Source organism: Tetranychus urticae, chromosome 1 (genome assembly GCF_039701765.1).
Source record: "Tetranychus urticae isolate SD_2017Ah chromosome 1, NJAU_TeUrti_SD_1.0, whole genome shotgun sequence".
NCBI classification, from domain to species: Eukaryota; Metazoa; Arthropoda; class Arachnida; order Trombidiformes; family Tetranychidae; genus Tetranychus; species Tetranychus urticae.
Window position 1 is genome coordinate 4,160,473 of NC_142958.1, and position 23,177 is coordinate 4,183,649.

Below are 23,177 nucleotides of genomic sequence, written 5' to 3' on the forward strand. Positions count from 1 at the left end.
ACTTGATTAGTCGACATATTACAAGCAGAGGTAATTGCAACTCACCTTAAATCTTGTCCATTATCATCAGATGATACATCATCAATATGGATTTGATCGCAATGCTGAAAGAAAAAAATAAATTAAAACAATGAGGAACAATCAATTAAACACTTTTTCTTTCTTTAATCAATTCTTTGAAAAAAACTTTGCTAAATTTCGCTAAACGCTAAAATTAAATTAACTGAACAATAATAGCTGATGATAAACTAAGCATGGAATGGATGAAAAAAAGATGGTAAATAAATTAAATTAACTTTAAAACTGGCTGACTTGATTTGAAACAATTGATGATTTAATTTAATTACGAACGACAATAATAGAGGAAGAGAAGTCGAGTTATAATTGAGTAAAGATTGATTATCAGTTGTCGGTAAAAAAACAACGCAATTACCAGTAAATCATTTGCAAAGAAATGTAGATCTGCCATGTTCAACATCATTGCGTCAATCAATAATCCCAATTGTGTTAAAGCCTCGCCATCCTATTGAGATAACAATTAAAATAAATTGTTACCACAAAAAAAGAAGGAAAAGAAAAATGAGTGAAAATTGTCAACTGTATACAGGTAAACAAATAGTTTGAAAAGTGAAAAACAATGCACAATTAAATTAAATTTAATAATCTTTTTAACATTATAATGGAGTATCAAATTTCCGGTAATCAGTTCATTAATGACATTATTTCAATTCTTCTTCGTTTTCTAATAATAATAACAACAATTATTAATGAGTACCAATAAAAATTGACCTGAAAAAAAGGGGTAAATAATAATGTTAAAGTCAATTCTCTTCGTTCAACATTGAATAAGAATTAATGGTTAAGGTAATAGCAAGTTTAGTTGACGGCCATTTTGAGGTCAATTGAAGTGAAAGTGGAATTGCATTTAAAAAAAGATAAGGAAATGATGATAAGTTGAAGATGAAGAAGACGAAGGATGAAGATGAGGATGAAGAAAAAAAGATGAAGACGATGTTGATGTTGATGACAACCTGAGGGTTTATTGATTTATCTGAATTATCATTTCAACAATCCACCATCCAAGAAGCAAATCAAAACCAACCTGCTGATTGCTGAAAGCAATTAACTTTTACTTTTACTTTTGCTCATGTTGGTAAACAGCAAAAGTAGAGATAAAGAAGAAAGTGAAACTATTACTTACCGGAAATTGTTGCTTATTCAGTAAGGTTGTCAGTTATTTCCGGTGTAACCTTGTGAAACAAGGGTGACCTACAATTAAAATTAATTGCATCAATGAAGCAACAATCAGCAACCAATGAGCACAAGACGCAATAAACGTGTTGCATTTTCAAATCAAGTTGAAAAGCTAACCAAGCCATCAAAATTGATATAATTTGCAGGTAAAAACGATCGACTTCACATAGAACTAAGTAATTACGATTACAGTTGATTAAAAGATTAAAAATCAGTTGGTCTTAATCACAGATTATCTAAATCTTTTCCATTGATTTAGTCTCTTAACCACAAAACAATAGCTTTTGAAGAAACCGTTAAAATAAAGTCGAGACATTTTTAATTTTTTCCCCTCCTTTCCCCTTCTTGTCCATTTTGACCGCGCTTTTCAGTTTAACCAATTTTAATCAACTTTACTTACAATTTCCCAATATTCAGTTAATCAAGTTAATGCTAAATTTTAATCAACTATCCAAATATCTGATAATCTCAGTTAATTGTTGAAATGTATTAATAAATGGTGTTGATAAAGAAAGTGAAATCATTTGAATTATCTTTTCACTTTCACTACATTAAAATTTTCAAAAATGGCTCCATACTTTCAATGGGTTAAGCTAATGTGATTTTTTGTGTACATTTTGTGTGTTTCTTGATTTTTTTTCTTCATAATCAACCAACTCATAAACAATTCAGTGATATCATCATCATTATTAACATCATTACCCTTTAATCATGATCATCATGATCATCATGATTAAACCCACTTGAACCTCTCTACTTTATCTTGTTCAATCCATTAAAAAATTTCCTTTGTTTCCATTCATCATCGCATAAATTATTATTTACAATTTTCTATTATTTTCATCATCATTTATCATTTTTCATCAGCATATTTAATAATTATTATTAATATTATTAAAAGTCATTTGAAACAGGTAAGCAAGAAGAAAGATGATTTACTGATTTCTTAATAATCTTCACATTAGACAATCAACATTCGAGATGCAACAACAACAACAAAAGCAACAACAGAAAGCCAGAGAAATGGTTAATCTCTATCGCTATTAATAGATCAACAAATTTAATGATTTACAATGAATCTCGTCAATTGTTTACAAAAAGACAAGGTAATCAATCCTAATAAAACCCATAAAAATTAATGTAAATACAATGGATTAACCTTCTAGCAAAAATATCCATATAAATCTCAAGGATTTTGCTGGCAAAAATGAATGAAATGCAAATGAATTGGCAACAATTAGAAAGTCTTGATTGTAGATCTTAAACATTTGGATACTAAATCGCCAAATTTAAGCTTATTAATTATCTAGGTGGAGTTTAATTACATTGAGGCAAACCTGTTGGTAAGAGAAGGCAATTTAGGTATTCCTTATCATAATTAAATTTAACCATTTCCTTGACAATTGTAATTTACTTTTGACAAATTGGTATCAATTAAGAGGTAACCATAAAAAGGTAACCCGTAAATTACGAGATTTACTTGATTTCAATTGATCTGATTTGATTTCAACTAAAGATTTGCTACATTTTTCGTGAAATGTGTTCAATTGTTGCTGATATTTTGGAGGAAAGATTTAGTTGATTAAATAAGAGCATGGGTGCAATTCAATTCATTTGAATAATAATGATGAGGATGATATAAAAACATGATTGTTGGAGATAAAAAGCAAAAATTGAATTGAAACAAAAGAAGGAAAAAAACATTACAATTTAAAATAGTTTATCTTGATTATTAATTCACCTCACATGTTATTTTTATTACACTCTTTCATCTTCATCATCAGGAATCTAGATGATAATGCAAATTGTATAAACAAGAAACAAAAATATCAGTTTTCAGGCTAAAATCAATATACAAAAATAGGTTTGACAAAGTGAATCAGAAAATAGATTCAAGTTTGTCATGGAGTGCTTCAAGAAAATCTTTAGTCCATTATTCCATCAAAATGACTAGCATTAGAATTGAAATTAATATTCTTGATTCCAACCATCAGAAAGAATGCTAATTGTGGTTCAATTTACGATCAATTGCTCAAAGTCTGCCTTCGCTTGATAACAATGAAACCAATTTTTGAACCTTTCTGGACCAAATTAACATCTAAATCCTGAAGCTCAATCACAGTCAATCTATTTAGATTCAATCAGTTTTCCAGTTTAAAGACAATTGCCAAAAATTTACATCATCTTTGGGCTTGTAAATAATTTCCAAAATCAAATGTTTTCTGGAAAGAAGCTAATGAATCCTAAAATGACCATTTCCAAACAACACGTAAATTAACCACTTTTTTCCTGTTGCAATTCATTTTCTGGTAAAGTTGTTTGAGAGATTCTCGGCTAATTGAAACTTATTGTCTTTAAATTTAAAAACCGGTTGAACCGAAATGGCTTGGTAAATCGTCTGGTTAATCCAACTTGTTAACTGCATTATACAATGACCATTTCTCAAGCTGTCACTTGTTAGGCAAAGCAAGGCACTCGATTGTAAATTATGAGAAATCGCATAATTCTTGTGGAATGGCAGTAATTCAGACAAATGTCAAATCAGACAATTATCAGGTTAAATACAGCCTAAAGTAAAAGATTCAACGATTCTCCTAATTTTTAATCGACTTTACCTTGCCTTGTTGTTAAGACGCCAAACATCCACTCCTCCTGTTTATAGCTTATCATGGATTAAAAGTTAGAAAGACGATCCCAATCAATTGATAAACATAAAAAAAGACCAATTAGTTAATTGCGATAAAAACGAAAGTAAAAAAAAGAGAAAGAAAAAGTCAAACAGAGTCTCAACTCATTGAAAGGCAACTGTAAACTGGTGACCGTTAATTTTAAAAGACAAAATGATTGCCAATTGCAAGTTTAGTACACAGTTTAAATACAATTTAGAGGTCACATTATGATGATGAGTTAATTGTTAGCGCATCTAACTGTAATTAGATGAATGAATTTAATACAAAATGACCTTAAAGATACAAAACAGAGTAAAAACAAAGCACAAAAAAAGCTAACAAAAACCAACAATAGCTAGCAACGCCAATAGCCACAGCAACGGTTAAAAAGCGAGCGAAATATGAAAAAAAGGCAAACAGCGTTTAAATTAAAAAATAATGGAAACAATGAAAAATTGAAATGATAATAAAACAAAGAATGGGAAAAAAGGTAAATCTCTAAATTGTGATATTAAAGACAAAGAGATGCGATGTAATCAAAGTAATGATAAAAAATATAAAAATATTCAATATAAAGGTAAGAATCAGGCAGCGATATTGGCGTAAAGCGAAAGAAAAAAAATTTAAAACAAAACGTTTTGTTAAACGAAATTGAAATGGAAATCAGTGGTCATCCGTCCTTGACCCAATGACCTGAATTTCGGGTTAATACACAAAAGCATGAAAGGAAAGAAAGTAAAATGGTTGACAGAAGATGATAATGGCGATGAATATGAATATAAAAAAAAACGTTGAAAATGAAACAAAAATGCGTCAAGTTACATGTAAACTGATTTGTACGATAATAACGATTAAACTGTGAATTAAATGTTGTTGTATTGTAGAGCATTAATGTTTAAATTAACGATGCTTTGAAGGTTGACCGATTCAAATTGTTGTAAGTCTACAATTGAAAATTGTAATTGTTTTTCCCATTGTCAGACTGATTTACCTTTTACCTCGGTATTAAACATGAAAGCGTCTTGTATTGTTCAGCTCTTGTTGAACAAGCTATTAATTTCAATTGACTAAATTCACTTTACGTTCAATTTAATCGTAATCATCTTTACCCAATAACCATTTAGTGTCATAAGAAAAAAAGATTTAAAACGGAAAAGCAATGATCTTGAGTCTGGTTGCAATCAAAGGTAAGAGTAGAACCCGAAAGAAGGTCATTTCCGTTTTTTCGAGCTATAACACGCTCTTTTTTTCAAGCAAAACGCCAACAAAAAGGTTATTTTACTGGTAAAGGAATTGCAGTTGATTTAAAGAGCAACAGTGTGATTACAATTAACTGTCCTTGTATTGTTATCAAAGTGGAACATTGAGAATGAAAAGTTGTTCAAATTATTATCATTAATTCACTATTAAAATGATAATGAATAAAGGTTACAATTGGTTCAATTGATGAGATTTTTATTAACTTCAATTGAAGAAGAAAAAAGTGAAACATTGTTGACCATTCACTGGATGACCAATTAATTATTTTACCCAATCATTTGAACAATTTAGACAAAAGTTGATGACGCCGATGATGGTAATAAGGAAAGATTAAAGTAGATTGTTGCTGTAAAAATACAATTGAAAAGTGTCTATTTTGGTGTGATGATCATCATGTTAATCAGTGAAAGATTGATGTTTGAAAAGGCGAAAAAATAAGCTTCCATTCAATTGATTAAGATGATCAATTGAACCAGTTAATTTTGTTACTTGTTCAATTGTTCATTTTTACTGAGCTTTTTGCTCTTCAGTTAATTCAATTTTAAGATGTTACACTTTATTGTTAAAAGCAAACATGAAAAGTCAATCAAATTGCAAGGGAAACACAAAATGTTTAAAAAATTGAGTGTAATCTTCATCATTACCTTTTTACTTTCCTTTTCAAGTTGTTTTACCTTTTCTTTTTGCTTCATCTTTTCCCTTTCATCTTAATCTGATGACCTCAATTGTAAATTGAAATGAACTATTCTTAAAGAGAATCTCATTGAAAAAAATCATTTTGGTTCCGGAAATGATTACAATTTAAAGTCCATCCAACATGGTTTCAAATCAAAATTAAGATTAAAATGAAGGTCAAGGTACAAATGGTAATCATTAACAACTAGATTACCAACAATCAATGGACAGTAAAACTGGTGAAACCAGAAAAAAAGAGAGAAGAAGAAAAAAATGAACCAGAAAATCTTTTCGCTTAAACAGTTTAATCACAATCTACCTTTGAATTAATATGTAATTATTGGTTTAAATTATGATAAATGTCAATCATGATGAGCACTTAAGTTGCATTGAACAGTTTATGATGAATTACAAGTTGAAAGTTTACCCTTAAGGTTGTTAATTGTAATTCATTTGATCCACTGATTACAATCTGTTTTGATAAATTTGATTGTGACCGAAGTCACAAATTCAAGCAAAATTTCAATACAATCAGTTAACTTTGAAATAATGAGAGGCAAAAAAAGGTTAAGCTAAAAGCTTTAAGTGAAAGTAAAGAAAGGATAAAAAATGGCGAAAAAAATGTCATCAATGATGATCAGGTGGATTATCATGAAGCAGGATAAGTTAACAACATGATCATCTTTGTTTGTGACTGACTAATGAAAGGAATAAGAAAAAAAGCAAATTTCCGCATCAATTTTAACATCTTATATTTAACTTCCGCGTCACTATTCAATCATCATTATCATCTGAAGCTTAATCATCTTTCAAATAATCTGTGAATCAACAATGAGAGCCTGAAAAAACGCTAATAATAAATGAACAATTGAAAAGTGACATTAGTGTTGGCTGAAAATTGAGTGAAACTTTATTTAAATCAACATTTCTTCAATCGATTGACACTTTTACTCGCAAATGTTGTTGATCTCATTTCAAGGCAATTTATTGATTTCACAATTAATCCATTAATCAAGATTTGCTTTGATTCGTCAACTAATCAAGGTTATCATTTAATCAAATTTGGATATTTCCATGCAAAATCAATATTCATTGAGAGTTAATTGAAAATGTCAGCTTAACAACATAATTCATAATCAATTAATCATCATTGAACTTTTGTTAATTTTTTTCACTGTTTTCGTGAATTTCAAACATGATTAATCGACTTCAACTTATCGATCGAAGTCTTTGAAACATGAACTTTTAAATGAAACATTCAACAATTGGACAGAAAAAAGTTGATTCAGAACTAAATTTAGGAAGAAGAAGAAGAAAAATGAAATGAAAAATGGTTAAAACGACATTTTTTTAAATGCAAGCAAATTAACACTAACTTTATGATGAAGTAAAAAACGTGAAATAATTTATCATCAATAATAATCTGATTACAAGACAATAAAATAATCAAGGTAAATATGATTTACTTGATTAACCTGAAATGAATGATCAAAAGCTGCTTAGTAACTGATGATTCTTGAGCAATTAAAAAAAACTAGTTTAACGTTAAAGATCAATGTAAACAGGGAGACAAAAAATGGATTCACAAGTTGATTGGAAACTAATTGAGTTTTAAATCTGTGAGAAAAATTTGAAAAGGTTTTACAATTAAAAGTGATAATCAGTTGATGGCGAAAAGGTTGATTGTAAAAGGTTAACTCGTTTCATTTAATTACCATTGATGGCGTGATTAACCAGATTCAATAACTTTCAACCAACAAACCCAATTAACCAAAAAGCTTTCTCCTCTGGTTCAATCCTTTTTCTCACCCAACCTTACCTTTTCCCATGTTAATATCATATTCATCTCATTTCAATTTTTTGTTGACAGTTTTTATCTCAAATCTAATCCATTAATATTGAGATAAAAAAAGGGGAATCAAAAGCGCTTCAGGCAACCATCAACTTAACCCAAAACCCAATTAAAAAGTTGAACACACATAGAGATAGTAAAGAGTCCAGTTGAAGCCTTAATGTGATTCAATCACAATCATCTTAATCATCTTCAGTGTGTAATAAAAACGAATTAAACAATTTTTGTTCAACTTCAATTAACTAATAGCTTTTGGTTTATAAATATAGTCTTTTAAATAGTCAACAATTTATGACATTATTTAATTACATAGACAAGTTGGGTTAACATTACAAATTGTAAAAATAACTTGAAAATCACTTGACTTGGTCAAATGTTATTTATCATTTGCTATTTAATCACATTTAACCGATTCAAGTTATCAAAATTTATGCCCACAATAAACCTTGAGATCGCAATGGACAATTGACAATGATTAAACCCTTTGAATTGTTTACCATTAAACCATTAAAAGGGTTTAATTGATGATGAGTGTAAATGTCAAAATGAAAATGATATCAATTTTCACACAATCAATATTTAGATAACTTGAATCAACTAATTGCTAAAGATTGAGGAACTTTTTTTCCTTAATTTATTTGATTGTTTATTTTGATAGTAACAGTTGAATACGATTTTAACATTTATTAACCTTTAAATCGTCAAATGATTAACTGATTAAAGGGAAACTTGTGATTAGAAGATGATTTGTTTTGCTTTTTTCTCATTAAAAGTAGCAAATTTCATTTCATCCTCACCATGAAATCAAAAGCAAAATACATTCAAGAGCAAACATGTTTGAATGAATCGGAAATTGTTCACCAATTGAAAGCAAGCTTTAATAAACGGAACCCAAAAATAGTCGATTCGTTGATCATTATTAAAGGGTAAGCAGGGAATCGAGGTTACACTCAACAATCAACAATCACTTGGAGTGATCAAGATATTTTTACCTCCCTGTGATAATACATAGCAAGGTTGATATCAATATTTCATTTCCTTTCATAACAATGTTTAACAATAATTTTGGTTAACAATGGATCTAAATGTTTAGTTCACAAAGTCAATGTTCAACTTCAATCTTTAATCAACTTTCACTTTTCCATCAACTTATGCTTCGATTGCCATTTACAATTTAACTAATCAAATGAATCAAATTACAAATCAAATTGAAAACATAAATTGATGGTTCAATGGATGAAACTTGGTTACAAGCAATTAGCCAGGTTCACTGTTCAATACAATTAGCCAACAATTTGGAATCATTTTCATCGACAAAGTTAAGGTCAAAGGTTCAGAGTCTACTTTTGATTAATTTCAATGTTAACCCAATCAATAATTAATAAGTTAATTACTTAAAGTTGAACAATTGATGAAGCTTTTCAAATGAAACCCATTTTCATTATTGACTTTGAATCGACGATAAAATTGAATATTATTTGGCCATTTCAAGTGAATAGACATTTTTACGCATTTTAATGACAATTGCTGTGTGAAGGTAAAGAAATTAAATTACCTTGGTTAATTGTAAGGTAAAGTAGAGGAAATTGTTAAATGATTAAATGTTGGGAAATGTTGTATTTAAATTTGAAAATTGAAGCTTATCAATTGCTTGTGAGAATCAAAGTTTTCTTGTTCAATGATAACATGACAATTACAATTCTATTCTGAGGTTTTCACCTTTATCTCATGCAATTAACTTGATTGATAAATAACGGTGTTTTAATGGTTTAAAAAAAGGTCTTTTTTCAGTGAACAAATCATTTTTTCAATTTTTCTTGCCATTCACTTTTCGCCTTTTGTATGGTAACTTGAAAAGTAACAATTTACTTTCACCAAATTAATCAATGAGTAACTATAATTAGTTCAATTATTAAACCTTTTATGGTGTTAATTTAATCATAATGTTTATCATTTTGCAACTTCAAACTGACGGAAGAATTGTTCATTCAAATTATTTGATTGTTGGCAAACTGAAAGAGTTGAGATTGAAAAAGAATCCAAATTACAGGGTTGATTGAAACAATTAAAAAGCTAAAGATATTCACAATTAATGTTGAAATTTGAATAACCTTTTGATGGTAAAACAATCAAATTGTGGTTGATCCAAGTTGATATTGTTGGTTGAAAAAGATTGGAAAGATTTTGGTTAATTTATGAGAAAAGTGTTTTCAATTGTAAACAATTGATGGACAATTTAATGGCTTTCAAACCTTGAATTAATCATTTTTATGAATTTTGATTAGCGATTTAACTGTGAGTAATGATTTTAAAACAATGATAATCAAGGATAGTTAATAATAGTTAAATGTTATTGTCAGCAATTCAAGGTAATATTGTTGATCAAGTGTTAACTGGTTAAAAGGTTGATCCAATGTAAATTGTCCAATCTAATTGTGACTATTAATTGTAGATGAAATAAGGTTAACAAGGATAATTTGATTTTTCAAGAGTAAAGTCACTATTTTCAATAGCTTTTTTGGCCATACAATTGGATTGACTTAAAGTCAACATTTAAATTGTGATTAGTTTAATGATGAATGTAACTTGCCAATCATATTTAATCATCAATCTCAAAGTTGAAGAAAAGAGAAACTGAATTGAACCATTTCCTTAAGGTAATTCAAATAATTCAGTTATAAAGCATGAAAATGTAAACCACAAATGTGAAGACGAATCATGATGATTCCCATCGGCAATAATCATGATTATCGTCATCAATTGAACAATTGATTCTCAATTACTCCTACAATTTTTTTACTTTCCTTCAGATATTATTAATATAACAAGTTTTAATTTACAATCAACTTTCGCTTTCTTAGTTGAGTACAAAAAAGAAACTTTAAATTACTCTTGATTGTTGTTATTATAATTTATGCTGCAAGTTTTACTTTTCTTGATGATTAATATTATAATTCATCAAATCGAGATGGAGAGAAATGAAAGTGAATTGAAAAATTGCTATTTGATTAATAAGAATCGAGGTCAATTGATTATTGGCTGAGTAACTATTGAAAAACTCTTAACCTGATCAAATCTGATATAACTTTGCAATCGAATGCAAATCTATTGGAAAGTTCGTCAATCGTTTTTTTCATTATTAATATTAATTTCTTGGCCACAGTGCAATAAATTGGTAATAATAATGTAAAAAAAGACAATGCTTCGATTGTGAACAAGTTGGTCTGTAAGTGGCTGAGGATACGGTTGCGAGTGTGAATCGAAGCTGATTGTGTTAATTGGCGCAGTTTATCTTGTGTTACGGCTTCTTTGATTGTTGACCTTTCCATTGCTTGTTTGCTTTAATTTGATGCAAGAAGACCTTTGTCTTTGGCTTGTTTCCTGTTCTATCCCAATGGCAGCTCCAGCAGGCGAAACACACACAGTAAGGTAACTATTGAGCGTAAAAATTTAAAGAATGTTAAATATTCAGCTATTTTATGGGCATAGTTAGGTAAACACTGAAAGTAGCAGTTGATCTTTGATGGCGTCGTTGTTTTAATATTTACTTCTTGGTGTAATTACACATTAAAAAAAGATATCAGCGTAAGCTGTTTAACAACAAAAAATTAAACGCAAAGATCATTGCTTAACTTACTTTTCAACGCTTGAGCGCTGACCTAATAATCATAATACTAATTATTACCGAAATACAAACGGAAGTAATCAAGTTAGCTGAGTAACGTGTAAGAAAAATAAAGTTAAGGAAAGGAAGTTAATAGTTCACCAATCAACAAGAGATAGGGGGAAAAAGAGTAAGCTTGTAACATAGCTTGTAAAGTGAATAGATTTTTATCAGGCAAGAAAACTTGTCATGGAATTTTAATCACAATTAAATTACTGTGATTGAGATGATAAAAGTTACAAAATTATTGTTAATTGCTCCATAATGTTGGCCCAGTTGATCGAGACATCAAGCAAAAAAGCTGTGTAAACTTATAAGTTGGCAAGAAATATAGACCAGTGTAAGATTAATGTTGATAGACTAAAAAGAAACATATTGAGACGTTTAAGAAACTGATGAATACTGACAGACTAGGGAATGTTAAACATCAAAATGGCAGCAATAAAATTAATCATAAATAGCGAAAACTGAAATTAAATAAAACTAAATCAATAAAAAAATCACAATCACAATTTGAAATTTTCAATTTGAAACTAAAACGAATTGTCATTTACACGCAATCCGAGTCGCCATCTAACGTTTGTAAATCAATGCAGTGGTTGGCGTATTAATTGAAATTCAAATTAACTAAACCAGTCGATGAACAGTTGATCGTTTTAACGATAAATCTTGCAATTAAATACTGAATCGACTCAGAGTAACCATGAAATAGACGAATGCAAACAAAGACTGAATGCTCATGCTTGGTGAAAACTGAAAGAGCAATAAAAACATCTGTAAAAGTCAAGACAAATGATTAAATGAAATGTAATCATTTGAGTGTTGAAAAGATGATTTTAAAATGTGTTTTCATTGAAATTGAAATGATTGTTGGTCAAATTGAATTTACATTTGACAACAAGCTCATGATTGGCTTTATCTTAAAATCTAATTGTTGCCAATATTGTTAATAAACAACAATAAAGGCAAATAAAATGTAAATGGTTTTTACATTTGTCAATGATTTGATTAGCACAATAGGAAAAGGTAACCTCAATAATAAAGTCTCATAGGAATATGTATGAAGCCAATTGGTATTGACATACAAATGGAAACAATAATAAGTGTTCAAATTTGATTTGATTCAATGTCATTAAATTGGTTGCTTTTTAACAACAACCCAAAATAATGAAATGAAAGGCAAAGCAAACAAGTTAAATCATGAATCAGTCAAGTGTCACTAACAATTCCCAGTCGCTATTTACCACAATATTTATTATTTTATTGTCACAATGGTTGTTATCATGCAAAAAAATCACCACCAAAAAGCTCCTCTAACCTTTTATCCTATCTTTCATCCTTTTACCTTCTCTATCTCAGCCATCTTTTTGTCATCCTTCAAAATCATCCTCATCATCATCAATATTTTTGCCCAAAAAAAGTTCAACTCTAAGATAACCTTAAACATTTCAACTCATGTCAATCATTTGTTTTGTTCAATCATGATGATGATAAAAAACTGTTTCATAGAAGAAAAAAATTCTGTATTAATGTGGTAAAAAAGTGATTGAAACAGATGATAATTAACTATTAATTGACAGACTAAAATCGCAATAACTTGTGAGTTTTCAAATGTAGAGCTTGAAGGAAACATCAGTTGAAAAGGTTGAACGCAAAGGACGCAAACACACAAAATGATCATCAATCAAAGAGCGCATATGAAATATCTGTCAATGTCATTAATGGTAAGCTAATGGTCAGTGCAAGACGAAGAGTCAAATGGTCCAAACCGTGAATAATTGTTGAAATGAAGTTTCCTTTACTCTGATATTGAACGAAATTAAACTTTGAGATTGATTTAAAAAGTTAAAAATGTGTTTGAAAAGTGTTCATCAATTGAGTTGAAAGTGAATGAAAAAATTTGCTAAATTGTAATTCAATCCTTTTTCCTGTTAACAATCAGTTGACCTTTGAGTTTGGGAAAGTAAACATTTTATTATTATCAACAAAAACATAATTATCATTATTATTGTTAACATTATTATGATTGATTCCAAGAAAATTGTAAATTATCATGATCATGAGTTTTGATCATCTCAATGTTGATAATAGCTGAAGCTTTGCAGGTCATTGGATGAAAAGTAAAATGTGAACAAAAGTTGAATCTTTAAATTTGATTCATTTATCCGATTACGATTGGATTGATTGTTAATTAGAAACACAATTTTGAATAATTAATTGGCAAAATTGAAAATTAAAGGTTAGTTTAATGTTATCACTTAGGAATGTAATGTTGACATAAAAATATTTCTCACAATAAATTCATGTTCATCAAGTTGCTGTTGATGAGTTGATTGTTATTCAATGAAATCTTTTCATTTGCAATTTGTGAGTTGGGCTTGAACCCAAGAAAATAAAGTTAAAATAAAATTACATCTTCATCATCTTCTCAGGTTCATTATAACACACTAAAAAAGATGCGGAAAGGATGTCAAGTAATGATGAGAAAAGTAAAGTTATCCAAAGAAATGGGCCGAAAAGCTGAAAACATGGGAAATGCTGGGTGAACACACAGGCAACTTTTTGTGTAACTTTACAGATTTTTGTTGTTGATGAGAGATTAAAGATATTAATTGTGCATTTGAATTTCACTTGAACAATAAAGATAAATGTTCACTTACCTTTCCAGTTTTAGATGCAAAAGTACCGTTTAAAAGGCTTGTGAAAATGATTAAAGTTTCATCTAAATCCCAAATGAAAACCCTTTCCAAGTGATTTTCAAGATCGGGTGATTGGGTTGGTTGACGGCGACCTCGACCTCTTCCAGCCTTGGTTGTGCCTGTTCAAGTAAAGTGGACAGTTAGAGTGGAATTCAGAATGTTGTGAAATTTCAATTCTTTTTTGTCTAAACTGAATCTTTATTAGACTTCATGTTGTATTAAATGATTTTAGAGATATTTGAGAAGCAAATGTCAATTTGAAACAATCCGTTAGTTTATTGGTAAATTATCTCATTACAAGAACGATATTGGAATCAATGAATAGAGAAAAATGAATGCCAAACAGATTATCCAGTAAATTATTGTATTTTGATAGCAAATATTCAAATGTTTTTTTCATTTTTACTTTACTTTTTTAGCTTGAACTTGACCTGCATTCTGAGTTTTCACTCGATTTAGTAATTCTATTCTTGGTTTGCACATGAAAAGTAACTTTGTTTTTACTCTGAATTTCGATTCTCCTGTTTTCACCTATAAACAAATCCTGATGTTTCAGTATGAAACAAAGAAACAAGAACAAGATAAAATGTCCTATGTTTTGAATAACCAAGATAATACAAGAGCAACTCAAGTGTGAATAATCATCTGGAATAGTTTATTTCATTTACCTTCACTCTTGCTGATTGGTTCATCCCAGTAATTTGTAGCGATAGGCTGAGTTTTCAGTAAACCAACTACAAAAGTATCTAAATAAATGGATCAAAGCTGCAAACCTTTCCAAATCTCATAACATTTTACGATAAAAAGCAAATGCTAGCAACTTCATCATAACCTCAACTCCAATCAAAAATACTTGGAAAAAGCAATTTCTCATTCCAAAAAAAGTACAAAAAACTAGATACATGTAAGATTCAAAAGAAAGAAAGATAGAAAGATTCAAAAACTGATCTGAAAAAACTTCAAGCTTTGTATCGATGCTCTAATACTTAAAATAGCGACAACCAGAAACTCAAAATCGAAGGAAATTTCAAAATTTTGCTATCAAGGTAAATGGGTTATAAAATTGAACTGGATCAAAAGCAAATATTGATAAAATTGAAGGCAAAAAACTATAAACTATGAAAAAAAAAACAATACAAAGTTACAAGTTTAATGCAATTTTACTTTACTTTTTTTTACCAACCCAAACATCTTTCATCTTCTTCTTCTGTCAATGTATTAACAATAAGCAAAAGAGCACACAAAGAATCACAATAAGATGAAGAGATAGAAATGAGTGAGATGATGATAAGATGAGATAAGGAAGGATGATAGTGAATGAGAGTGAGAGAGAGAGAGAAGAATCAAAATGGATGGAGAAAGAAGGAGAAAAAAATAAATAAAATGACAAACCATTATAAAGCAAATATTGTTATAATCAAGTTGAGAGCAAAAGTGGTTTTTGCTCCTTAACGTTCCTCTCATCCTGACTCTCTTTCTCCTCTTCTTTCTCTAGTCATCCTTCTTGTCTCATCCTGTCAAAGAGATGCTCGACATTGAAAATCTCAGGTTTCATAGGGATGAAAAGACAGAGGAGCAAAAGGTAGACAATGGTTTCAATGAATAGACAAACTCAGGAGGAAGAAGAAGAAGAAGAAGAAAAGACTCGAAAGATTTTTCTCTCTTCTTTTTTTTACTTCTGTCTATATTCAGTTATTACATTCACTTTCCCTCACTTATCCTCATCATGATGATGATCCTGATGGTGACGCTGATCATCATAATCATCTTCTTATAAAAACAGTTTTCTTCTGTTAGTGAGTTAATCTATTCGTAAATTTGTTGCCTTTTGTCAACTGTTAATCTGTTAACATTTTCATCAAACCTATTGACTTGACATGATTATCAAGTAAAGTAGCTTAAAGTAGATTAAAGCATAGCTTTTCAACTTAGTTTAACCTTCTTAATCCATTGATTCCACTAACAATTGACAACGGAAATCCGGATTCCCTTTATCCGAGCAAATGTGGATAAATGTTCACTTTTGGATAAACTTTCAACTTAAACTTTCAACTTTTACAGAAATCTTTAACTGAGGTTGAGACAAATTGACAAAGCAGATTCAATGATTGCAATTGAAATTTTATCCTGAAAAAAAGGTTCGAAATGTATTTACCTTTTTTTGATGGATTGGGATGATTTGTGATGAGTTCAAGTTTGGGTGTAATTGTTTGATTTGTATCCAAAGGATGGTGAACATTTGAATAATGATGAGTTGGATTTTCATTTAAATAGTAAGCGCAATGTTTTTTACTGCTATTACCAATTGAAGTTGAATTGGTTGCATTGGAACTGTTACTATTTGAATTGCTATTAACACAATTAGTATTATTACTAGAGTTACTGTTACTTGTATTGTTAGTGGAGTTGCTGTTAGTACTGTTTGAATTTGCACTAAAACTGTTTCCACTGTTGTTGGTGTTGATTGTTGTTGATGTTGAACTGTTGTTTACATTGCCATTAACACTGTTTGCGGCGCTTGCATTGCTTGTATTAACATTTGTATTGTTTGACTCATTACTCTGATTGGAAATGCTTGTTGATGCATTAAGGTTACTACTTTTGCTTCCTGAACTATTATTGGAAGTAGCATTATTATTATTACAATTATCACTATTATTACTATTGGCATTATTAACATTACTAGAACTATTGTTATTAGCATTATTAGAAGTGCTATTATTGTTATTGGTATTGGTATTATTATTACTATCATTACTATTGGTACCATTGCTTGATGAAGTTTGATGTTTACTTGAAGTTATCAGGGATTTGCTTTCATCTTGATCGATTCCATCCCAAGAAGATGCCGTTAAAAGTGAACCCATTGGGGTCGATGAAGTTGCCGTTGGTATATGAGCAGCCAACTGGTACAGAGGTGAAGCCGTTGTACCATAACCCTGGTTGGTATAGTAGGGATACCAAGGGTTGGTTTGATTGTAAGGATTATAAGGATAATCAAGACTCCCCTGAGCACAATTAGCCATTGGATTAACTGAAGTATTTGATGATCCACTTACAAAGCCTGTGTGAAACAAATGATATCAGGTTAAAGGAAATGTAAATTCATTTTAGGTTATTGGATTAGACTTTGAATGGGGTTTTTGGTGTTTGAATGGAATTGTCTGGATAAAGAATTTCTTACCTGAATTATCGTCTGATCCACACATTCCCCAATAGTAGTTGAAATTGGGTGCTTGTGCTGTTGTACTGTTATTTGCCATTGAAGCTATTGAACCTGCATAAGTTGAAAGGTTAGTTGAGGTTGTTTGACAGTTGGTTTATTAAAGGGTCAACTCTGTTCATCACTTACGATAACCAGGTTGGTAATGACGATTTCTCATTGGACCTCGATCTATTTGTAACGAACACCAATCCATTTTAATCGGAATTTACAATTAAAATGAATTTCAAGTAAAGAGCAAAAAGGCACAAACGAAAGATGGTAAAAGTTGACTACACAAAACACTAACCACTGGTAATGTATGGATACTTTTTATTTAGTAAAACATTTCTCTTCTTTTTTCAAGTTCAAAGATGCAAAGATGATGATGATGAAGAGGAGGAGGAGAGAGTTTGAAACAAGTGATTGATGCAAAAAGAGAGGTTGTTTCTTTGCAAGGAAAAATAAGGCCCAAGAAAATGACCTTTGACTGAAGGGAAAAGAATTTTTTTTCAAGAAAATGAATGTTTCCAAGGAGATTTTTTTGTTTCTGTGGTCATTGGGATGGCGAAAAGCTCTTCATCTTCTTCAACATTTAACAAATGAACAGGATAAATGAATATTTTCAATGGTTGACCGGAAACCAAATGCTAATAGATTGGCAAAGAGACTCAGAAAGAAAAGCTAAAAATGCATTTTGTCCATTCTGACCTAAACAAGTGACCTTTTTGCATTTGACCAAAATACCAAATTAACAGCATTTAAAGCAACTAAATGATTTTTGCCTTTACTGTCTTCATTCATTCATTACTCTTTACATCGAGAAATCATCATTAATACATTTAAAAGCAAATGTTGATTGTTCATGAAAACCTTCTTGGTGACTGAATGATTAATGTTTCACAGACGTGTTTTTCAATATTCACCTGTAATTGCATGAAAGTTGATTAATAACTTGTAATGAAACTTGTTGAGCAATTGGTGAATGGCTTTTTGGGTTAATTAAATGCACTTAAAGCGTTTATTGTAAATTGTTGATATTAATTTCTTAATAGGTTTCAACAGTTTTCACTTTGCTCTTTGTTTTACTTTTTGAATTATGCTGTTTCCTTCATGTTATTCATGTTCATTTTCAAGTTGTTTTCATATCAAATTTCAAACAATCTTATTTACCAATAAGCTTTCATCTTTTTTTTAACCATAAGCTATTAATCAAGCCAATAACTTATCAGTTCACTTGATTTGATTAAGATGATGAAAAAGAGTGTAAAAGGAGGAGAGGAAGATGAAGAGAAAAAAATATTTTTCTCTTCTCTTGCCTTTTTTCATGCAAACCACTTGAGCTGTAAATTAACAGTAGTGATGATGATGAGGATGATAAAGTAAAAATTAAATCATTCAATCACCTTCAAGTTTGATGAACACATTTGCTGTTGAATGGTTTCAAAGTTGATTGGTTGGATTATTGGGATTAAACTTGTAATCAACTTACCCTTTTTAGATGATGATGAGGTGTGATGAGCAGAGAGAAGGTCAAATGTTGATTTAGATGAGGTTGTATCAAAGGGATGATGAGGATGGTGAACATAATGAGAATTGGATTCACTGAATGAATAGTGGCAACTTTTCTTCGATGAAGATGAACTGGATGAGGATGCGGTTAACTTTGATTTGTTTTCTTCGTCTGCTGTTTGATCCCAATTGATTAACTGTGCCATGGTTGAGGCCGATGTAGCAGCCAACTGTTGATAAAGGGTTGCTGAAGCTGCTGCTGCTGAAGCAGTGGCAGCAGCAGCCGAACCATAAGCCGATCCCGAGCTGACTGCATAATAAGAGGCAGGATAACCTGTTGATCCCGTTGAGTATGCACTGTGACTATAGTCAAGACTGGCTGCTTGTTGACAGTTTGTTAAACTTTGATTTACACTGTTACTGTTTACACTTGTGTTAAATCCTTTAGAGTTTAAAGTGATACAAATATTGAATTAGGTGAATCAAAATTAACGAGCAAAAATGCTAGAGATTTACCTGAATTATCTTCTGAACCAATCATTCCCCAATAACAGTTGAAATTTGCTGCTCCTTGTGAAGTTGTTGTTGTGCTTGCCATTGAATGTTAATTCAAGGTTTTACTCAGCACAAGTTATATAATAATAATGCTAATAATTTTAGCTCTCTATCAATACAAATCTGGAAAAATGAGAAACAAAACACAAAAATTAAGGAATGCAAGGAATCAAAGGTTAGTTTAAAACAATTAACCAAAACACTCAACCAACGTAAGGCAGTTATGATTACAAATATAATGATAAAAAACTACAAGTGAATGAAGTTGAATGTTATTGATGAATGAAAATGAGTAAACGCATGAAAAGAACCAGATAAACATGATTTTTCTGGTTTTCATTTTCATTTGATCCTTTTCAACCTTTAACCTCTCATTGACTTGACTTCCCGTTGTAAATGTTTTCAAATGAAATGCAACAATCACAATTAATTGCATTATCATAATGATTACAGTTAAAAGGTGAAAATAAACATAAAGAAGGCAAACAAGAAGTGAAATAAAAAACTGAATCAATTGCTGGATAAACTTCTGGTGACATTAAAAGTGATAAATTTCAATTTAAAATAGAGACAAAAAAACTCACTAATTTTCAGAGTTAGATGTTGACTTGTGGAAACACTTTGATTTATTGCATTTAAAAGCGATTAATAGTGCAGCTCAAACAATCAATTCCAGCCCCTCAATCAATCAACACTATTATCAACACTTTGGATTAATAATAAGCTTTAATCTGGTAGATGGCCATAAAATAACAGTAAATCAAGTGAACCAGTTTTGTGTAATGTTTTAAAAACAAAATATACTCAGAGATGTTGAATAGGAGGAGGAAAAAGTAAAGCGAGTATCTCAAGAGAGTAAATCAAGTTAATCATGTGAAAGAATTGAAATTGGATCATCATTCTGATCATCATCATCATCATTACCATCGTCCTCGTCATCATCAATAATAAAAAAGAGTAATAATCGATGATAATAATGTTATAACAATGATTACATGAACAGTGAATGCAAACAAAAAGCTTATGTTGAATATGAAAATATTTATATATAATCAAGAAATCTTTTTACTTTTTGGCTTCTATTTGTATTTACTTGTTTCCCATGAGAGTAAATTTGAACACATTAAGGAAGTAAATTAAGCTAATAATATTAACTTTTGATTTATAGTGTAATGATGAAGATGAGGATCAAAATTGATGGTAATGTTGATGATGATAATTTGGTCAATTTAAAATTTCAATTCAAACAGAAAGACTCTTTGAAAATCAATGAAATTGAAAGGTTAACCTTTGTTATTATTTATCAAGTTTCAGGTCAATGGCAATTAAACTAATCAAAGTTAAACATAATCATTTGCTTCCGTATTTAAAATGCTCGTGTGTTTGAGAAACAATTAAGCTCCAATTGTTGGTTAACCTTTAGTTTAACGGTTTGATTAGCAACAGACTAATAAAAAAAGTGTGAAAATTAAAGATTCTTGTAGTGAGTTAAAATTGTTGAATAATGTAAGGTAAATGCGTTTTCAACCATTTTTGGGTTTCAGTTTGTTTTCACTCATTTTGTTTCCAAGAACAATGTCAAGTCATTTTGGTGTTTTTACTGGGCTTTCAAGGTTAACCTTTCGGAAGAGATTGCTGATTATGATGTTGAAAAGATGATTGATTGTTATTATATTGATTATAATAATTAAAGATGGAAACTGCAGTTGAACAAGAAACACCTTTTGAAATGTAATTCTGGGCAAAAGTTGAACGTTGAGGGTAAAGTTTAACACAAACTGTAAGTCAAGTACAATGAATGATTGGAGGAAAGTTATTGAAATTTCATGATCAAAGTTGACAATAATTTTTATAGTTCATGATATTTTTAATGATTTCAGTTTTTTGCCCGTTTGAAAACAATTGCTCATTGTGATTGTGTAAGTTAAGATGGAAGAAAAAATTGTTTCTTACATTCATCAAAAAATGATGTAAATGAAGATGCTGATGAGGATGGTTGGGAAGATGAATCAAGCTAAGATGAAATGAAATGTGATCTTTAACATTATCTACAGGTTATCAACAAATGACACCGGAAACCATCAAATTATCAATTCTCATCAATGAATTACTCATCAATGGTTTTATATAACAATGCAATGGAAAGTAACAGATATTCATATTATATCATTAATCAGCATTCAAACGTAATTTAGCTTTTTGTTAAAAGTTGAAAAAGTGAAAGAGAGAGAAAGAAAACTGGAAATGAGAAAAATTATCAAACTGATTAACTGAATCACCATTTATACAATGCTAATCAACAAGATCAATTAATCAAACTACAGGCTGATTGGATTACAACAAGATGAAATCAATAACTTGAAAAGTGATTCTCAATTGAAAACTGGAAAAAAAGCAAGAGTAAAATTTTTGGCAACAATTGCTAATTAAAAGAGGATTGGCGAGTCCGATGAAAAAGGCTGTCATCAAATGGGTCAACAAAGTTGGGTTAAAGTGAGGTTAAACAGTAGTTAAGGGTAAAAAGGTTGATAAACATTGTGAGGGAAGAAATGAATAAATATGGATAAATATTGATATTATTGATTGAATAAACAGGGAGTGATAAGAGCTGCAATAATAATGTTAATAATGTTGATAACGATGGGCTGCCAAGAGAAAGATATTTATCTTGGAAATGATCAAAATTTAGGTAAAGGGTCAACACAATGTAAAGGTTTATTTCAATGGTTTCCCTTATCGCCATCATTATCATCATTTGTCCAAGGGATAAGGGAATATATATTTTTGATAAAAGAGGAAAGGAGGAGGAGGAGGAGGAGGAGGATGAAGGGTCAAAATGAGCCTACCAATTAGTTTATATTACCATTTAGTTTTCAAGGGTTAGAAGACTATTAAAGGTAAGATGAAAAGAGGAAGCAAAAGGAACCTTTTGTACCAAGTAAACGGTAAAGGTTTCACCCAAAGATTTGACTTGAAAATGTGCAAGTAAAACCCTTTTTGTTGATCAGCATCACCAACAATTGAATAACATGAATCGAGAAATGTCTTTGCTTCACTTGCTGATGGTTATCACCTTATCTTGCCTTTTTCATGCTTTTTTTTCTTCTTATTGTTGGTCCTCTTTTTTTGCTGCTGCTACTGCTGCACTGGACAAGAAAAAGGTTCATTTTAAAGGTTAACTCGCTGAGTTAACCTTTGTTGACCATTGTGACAATTGAGCAAAAATAACAACAACAAGGTGGACATTTGAATGAACATTTTCTCAACAATGTTAATAGAGACTAATATTCTGTAAGAAACAAAAGCATCTAAATAAGCATAAATATAGTGAGTATATCATGAAGAATAACATTTTTACTTAAAGGTGACATCCATTGATAATATCAGTTGATAGTGTCAACAGATTTTTGACCATCAACAGAAGAAAGAAAAGAAGACAAAATCAAAAGAAATCGTCTCTTTTTTTGTCATTCACATCAATCTTTTAATAATCTTTTTATCATCATCATCAGCATCATAATATTATCATGGTTAACATCTATTCATCTTGACAAAAACAACAGCGACAACAATAACCTTTTAAAACGTTATCGCGAGAGAAGAGGAAAGAAAAAGCATTTCAAACTTTTCTTCAACACTTTTCATGCTCTCAATGAACCCACTTAATGAATGATAAACATGGAATGATGAAAATTTAATCATTTAATATCAATTAAGACGCTAAAGGTAACAGCAAAAGGAATGATAAAGTTGATCGTCAACATGGTATAGGAATAATACAGGAAAGAAGAAGATCAAGTTTAAGATGATGAAGAAGATGGTGAAGATGAAAAGA

General features: G+C 30.1%; 1 protein-coding gene and 1 long non-coding RNA gene across 4 annotated transcripts in view; both read right to left on the bottom strand.

The window, feature by feature from the left end:
- The window catches only part of LOC107363459 (uncharacterized), a 32,392-nt gene that overhangs the window by 3,378 nt on the left and 5,837 nt on the right, over positions 1 to 23,177 (bottom strand). For 2 of the 3 annotated variants that reach the window (XM_015930689.3, XM_015930691.3), the window contains 7 exons: positions 19,304 to 19,465; positions 18,768 to 19,229; positions 17,258 to 17,350; positions 16,229 to 17,137; positions 14,035 to 14,192; positions 434 to 523; positions 46 to 104 (listed from right to left, as the gene is read on the bottom strand). In XM_015930689.3, coding sequence (XP_015786175.2) covers positions 46 to 104; positions 434 to 523; positions 14,035 to 14,192; positions 16,229 to 17,137; positions 17,258 to 17,350; positions 18,768 to 19,229; positions 19,304 to 19,385 — 1,853 coding nt within the window. In that variant the 5' untranslated portion in view covers positions 19,386 to 19,465. Of the gene's footprint in view, positions 1 to 45; positions 105 to 433; positions 524 to 14,034; positions 14,193 to 16,228; positions 17,138 to 17,257; positions 17,351 to 17,425; positions 17,603 to 18,767; positions 19,230 to 19,303; positions 19,466 to 23,177 lie in introns of those variants that run through there. The other variant, XM_015930709.3, reaches the window with a different exon arrangement.
- On the bottom strand, positions 639 to 1,528 carry LOC149094413 (uncharacterized). The gene is made up of 2 exons (XR_016199618.1): positions 1,202 to 1,528; positions 639 to 1,112 (listed from the first exon to the last, which is right to left on the bottom strand). It is a non-coding gene; the product is annotated as an uncharacterized LOC149094413 (long non-coding RNA).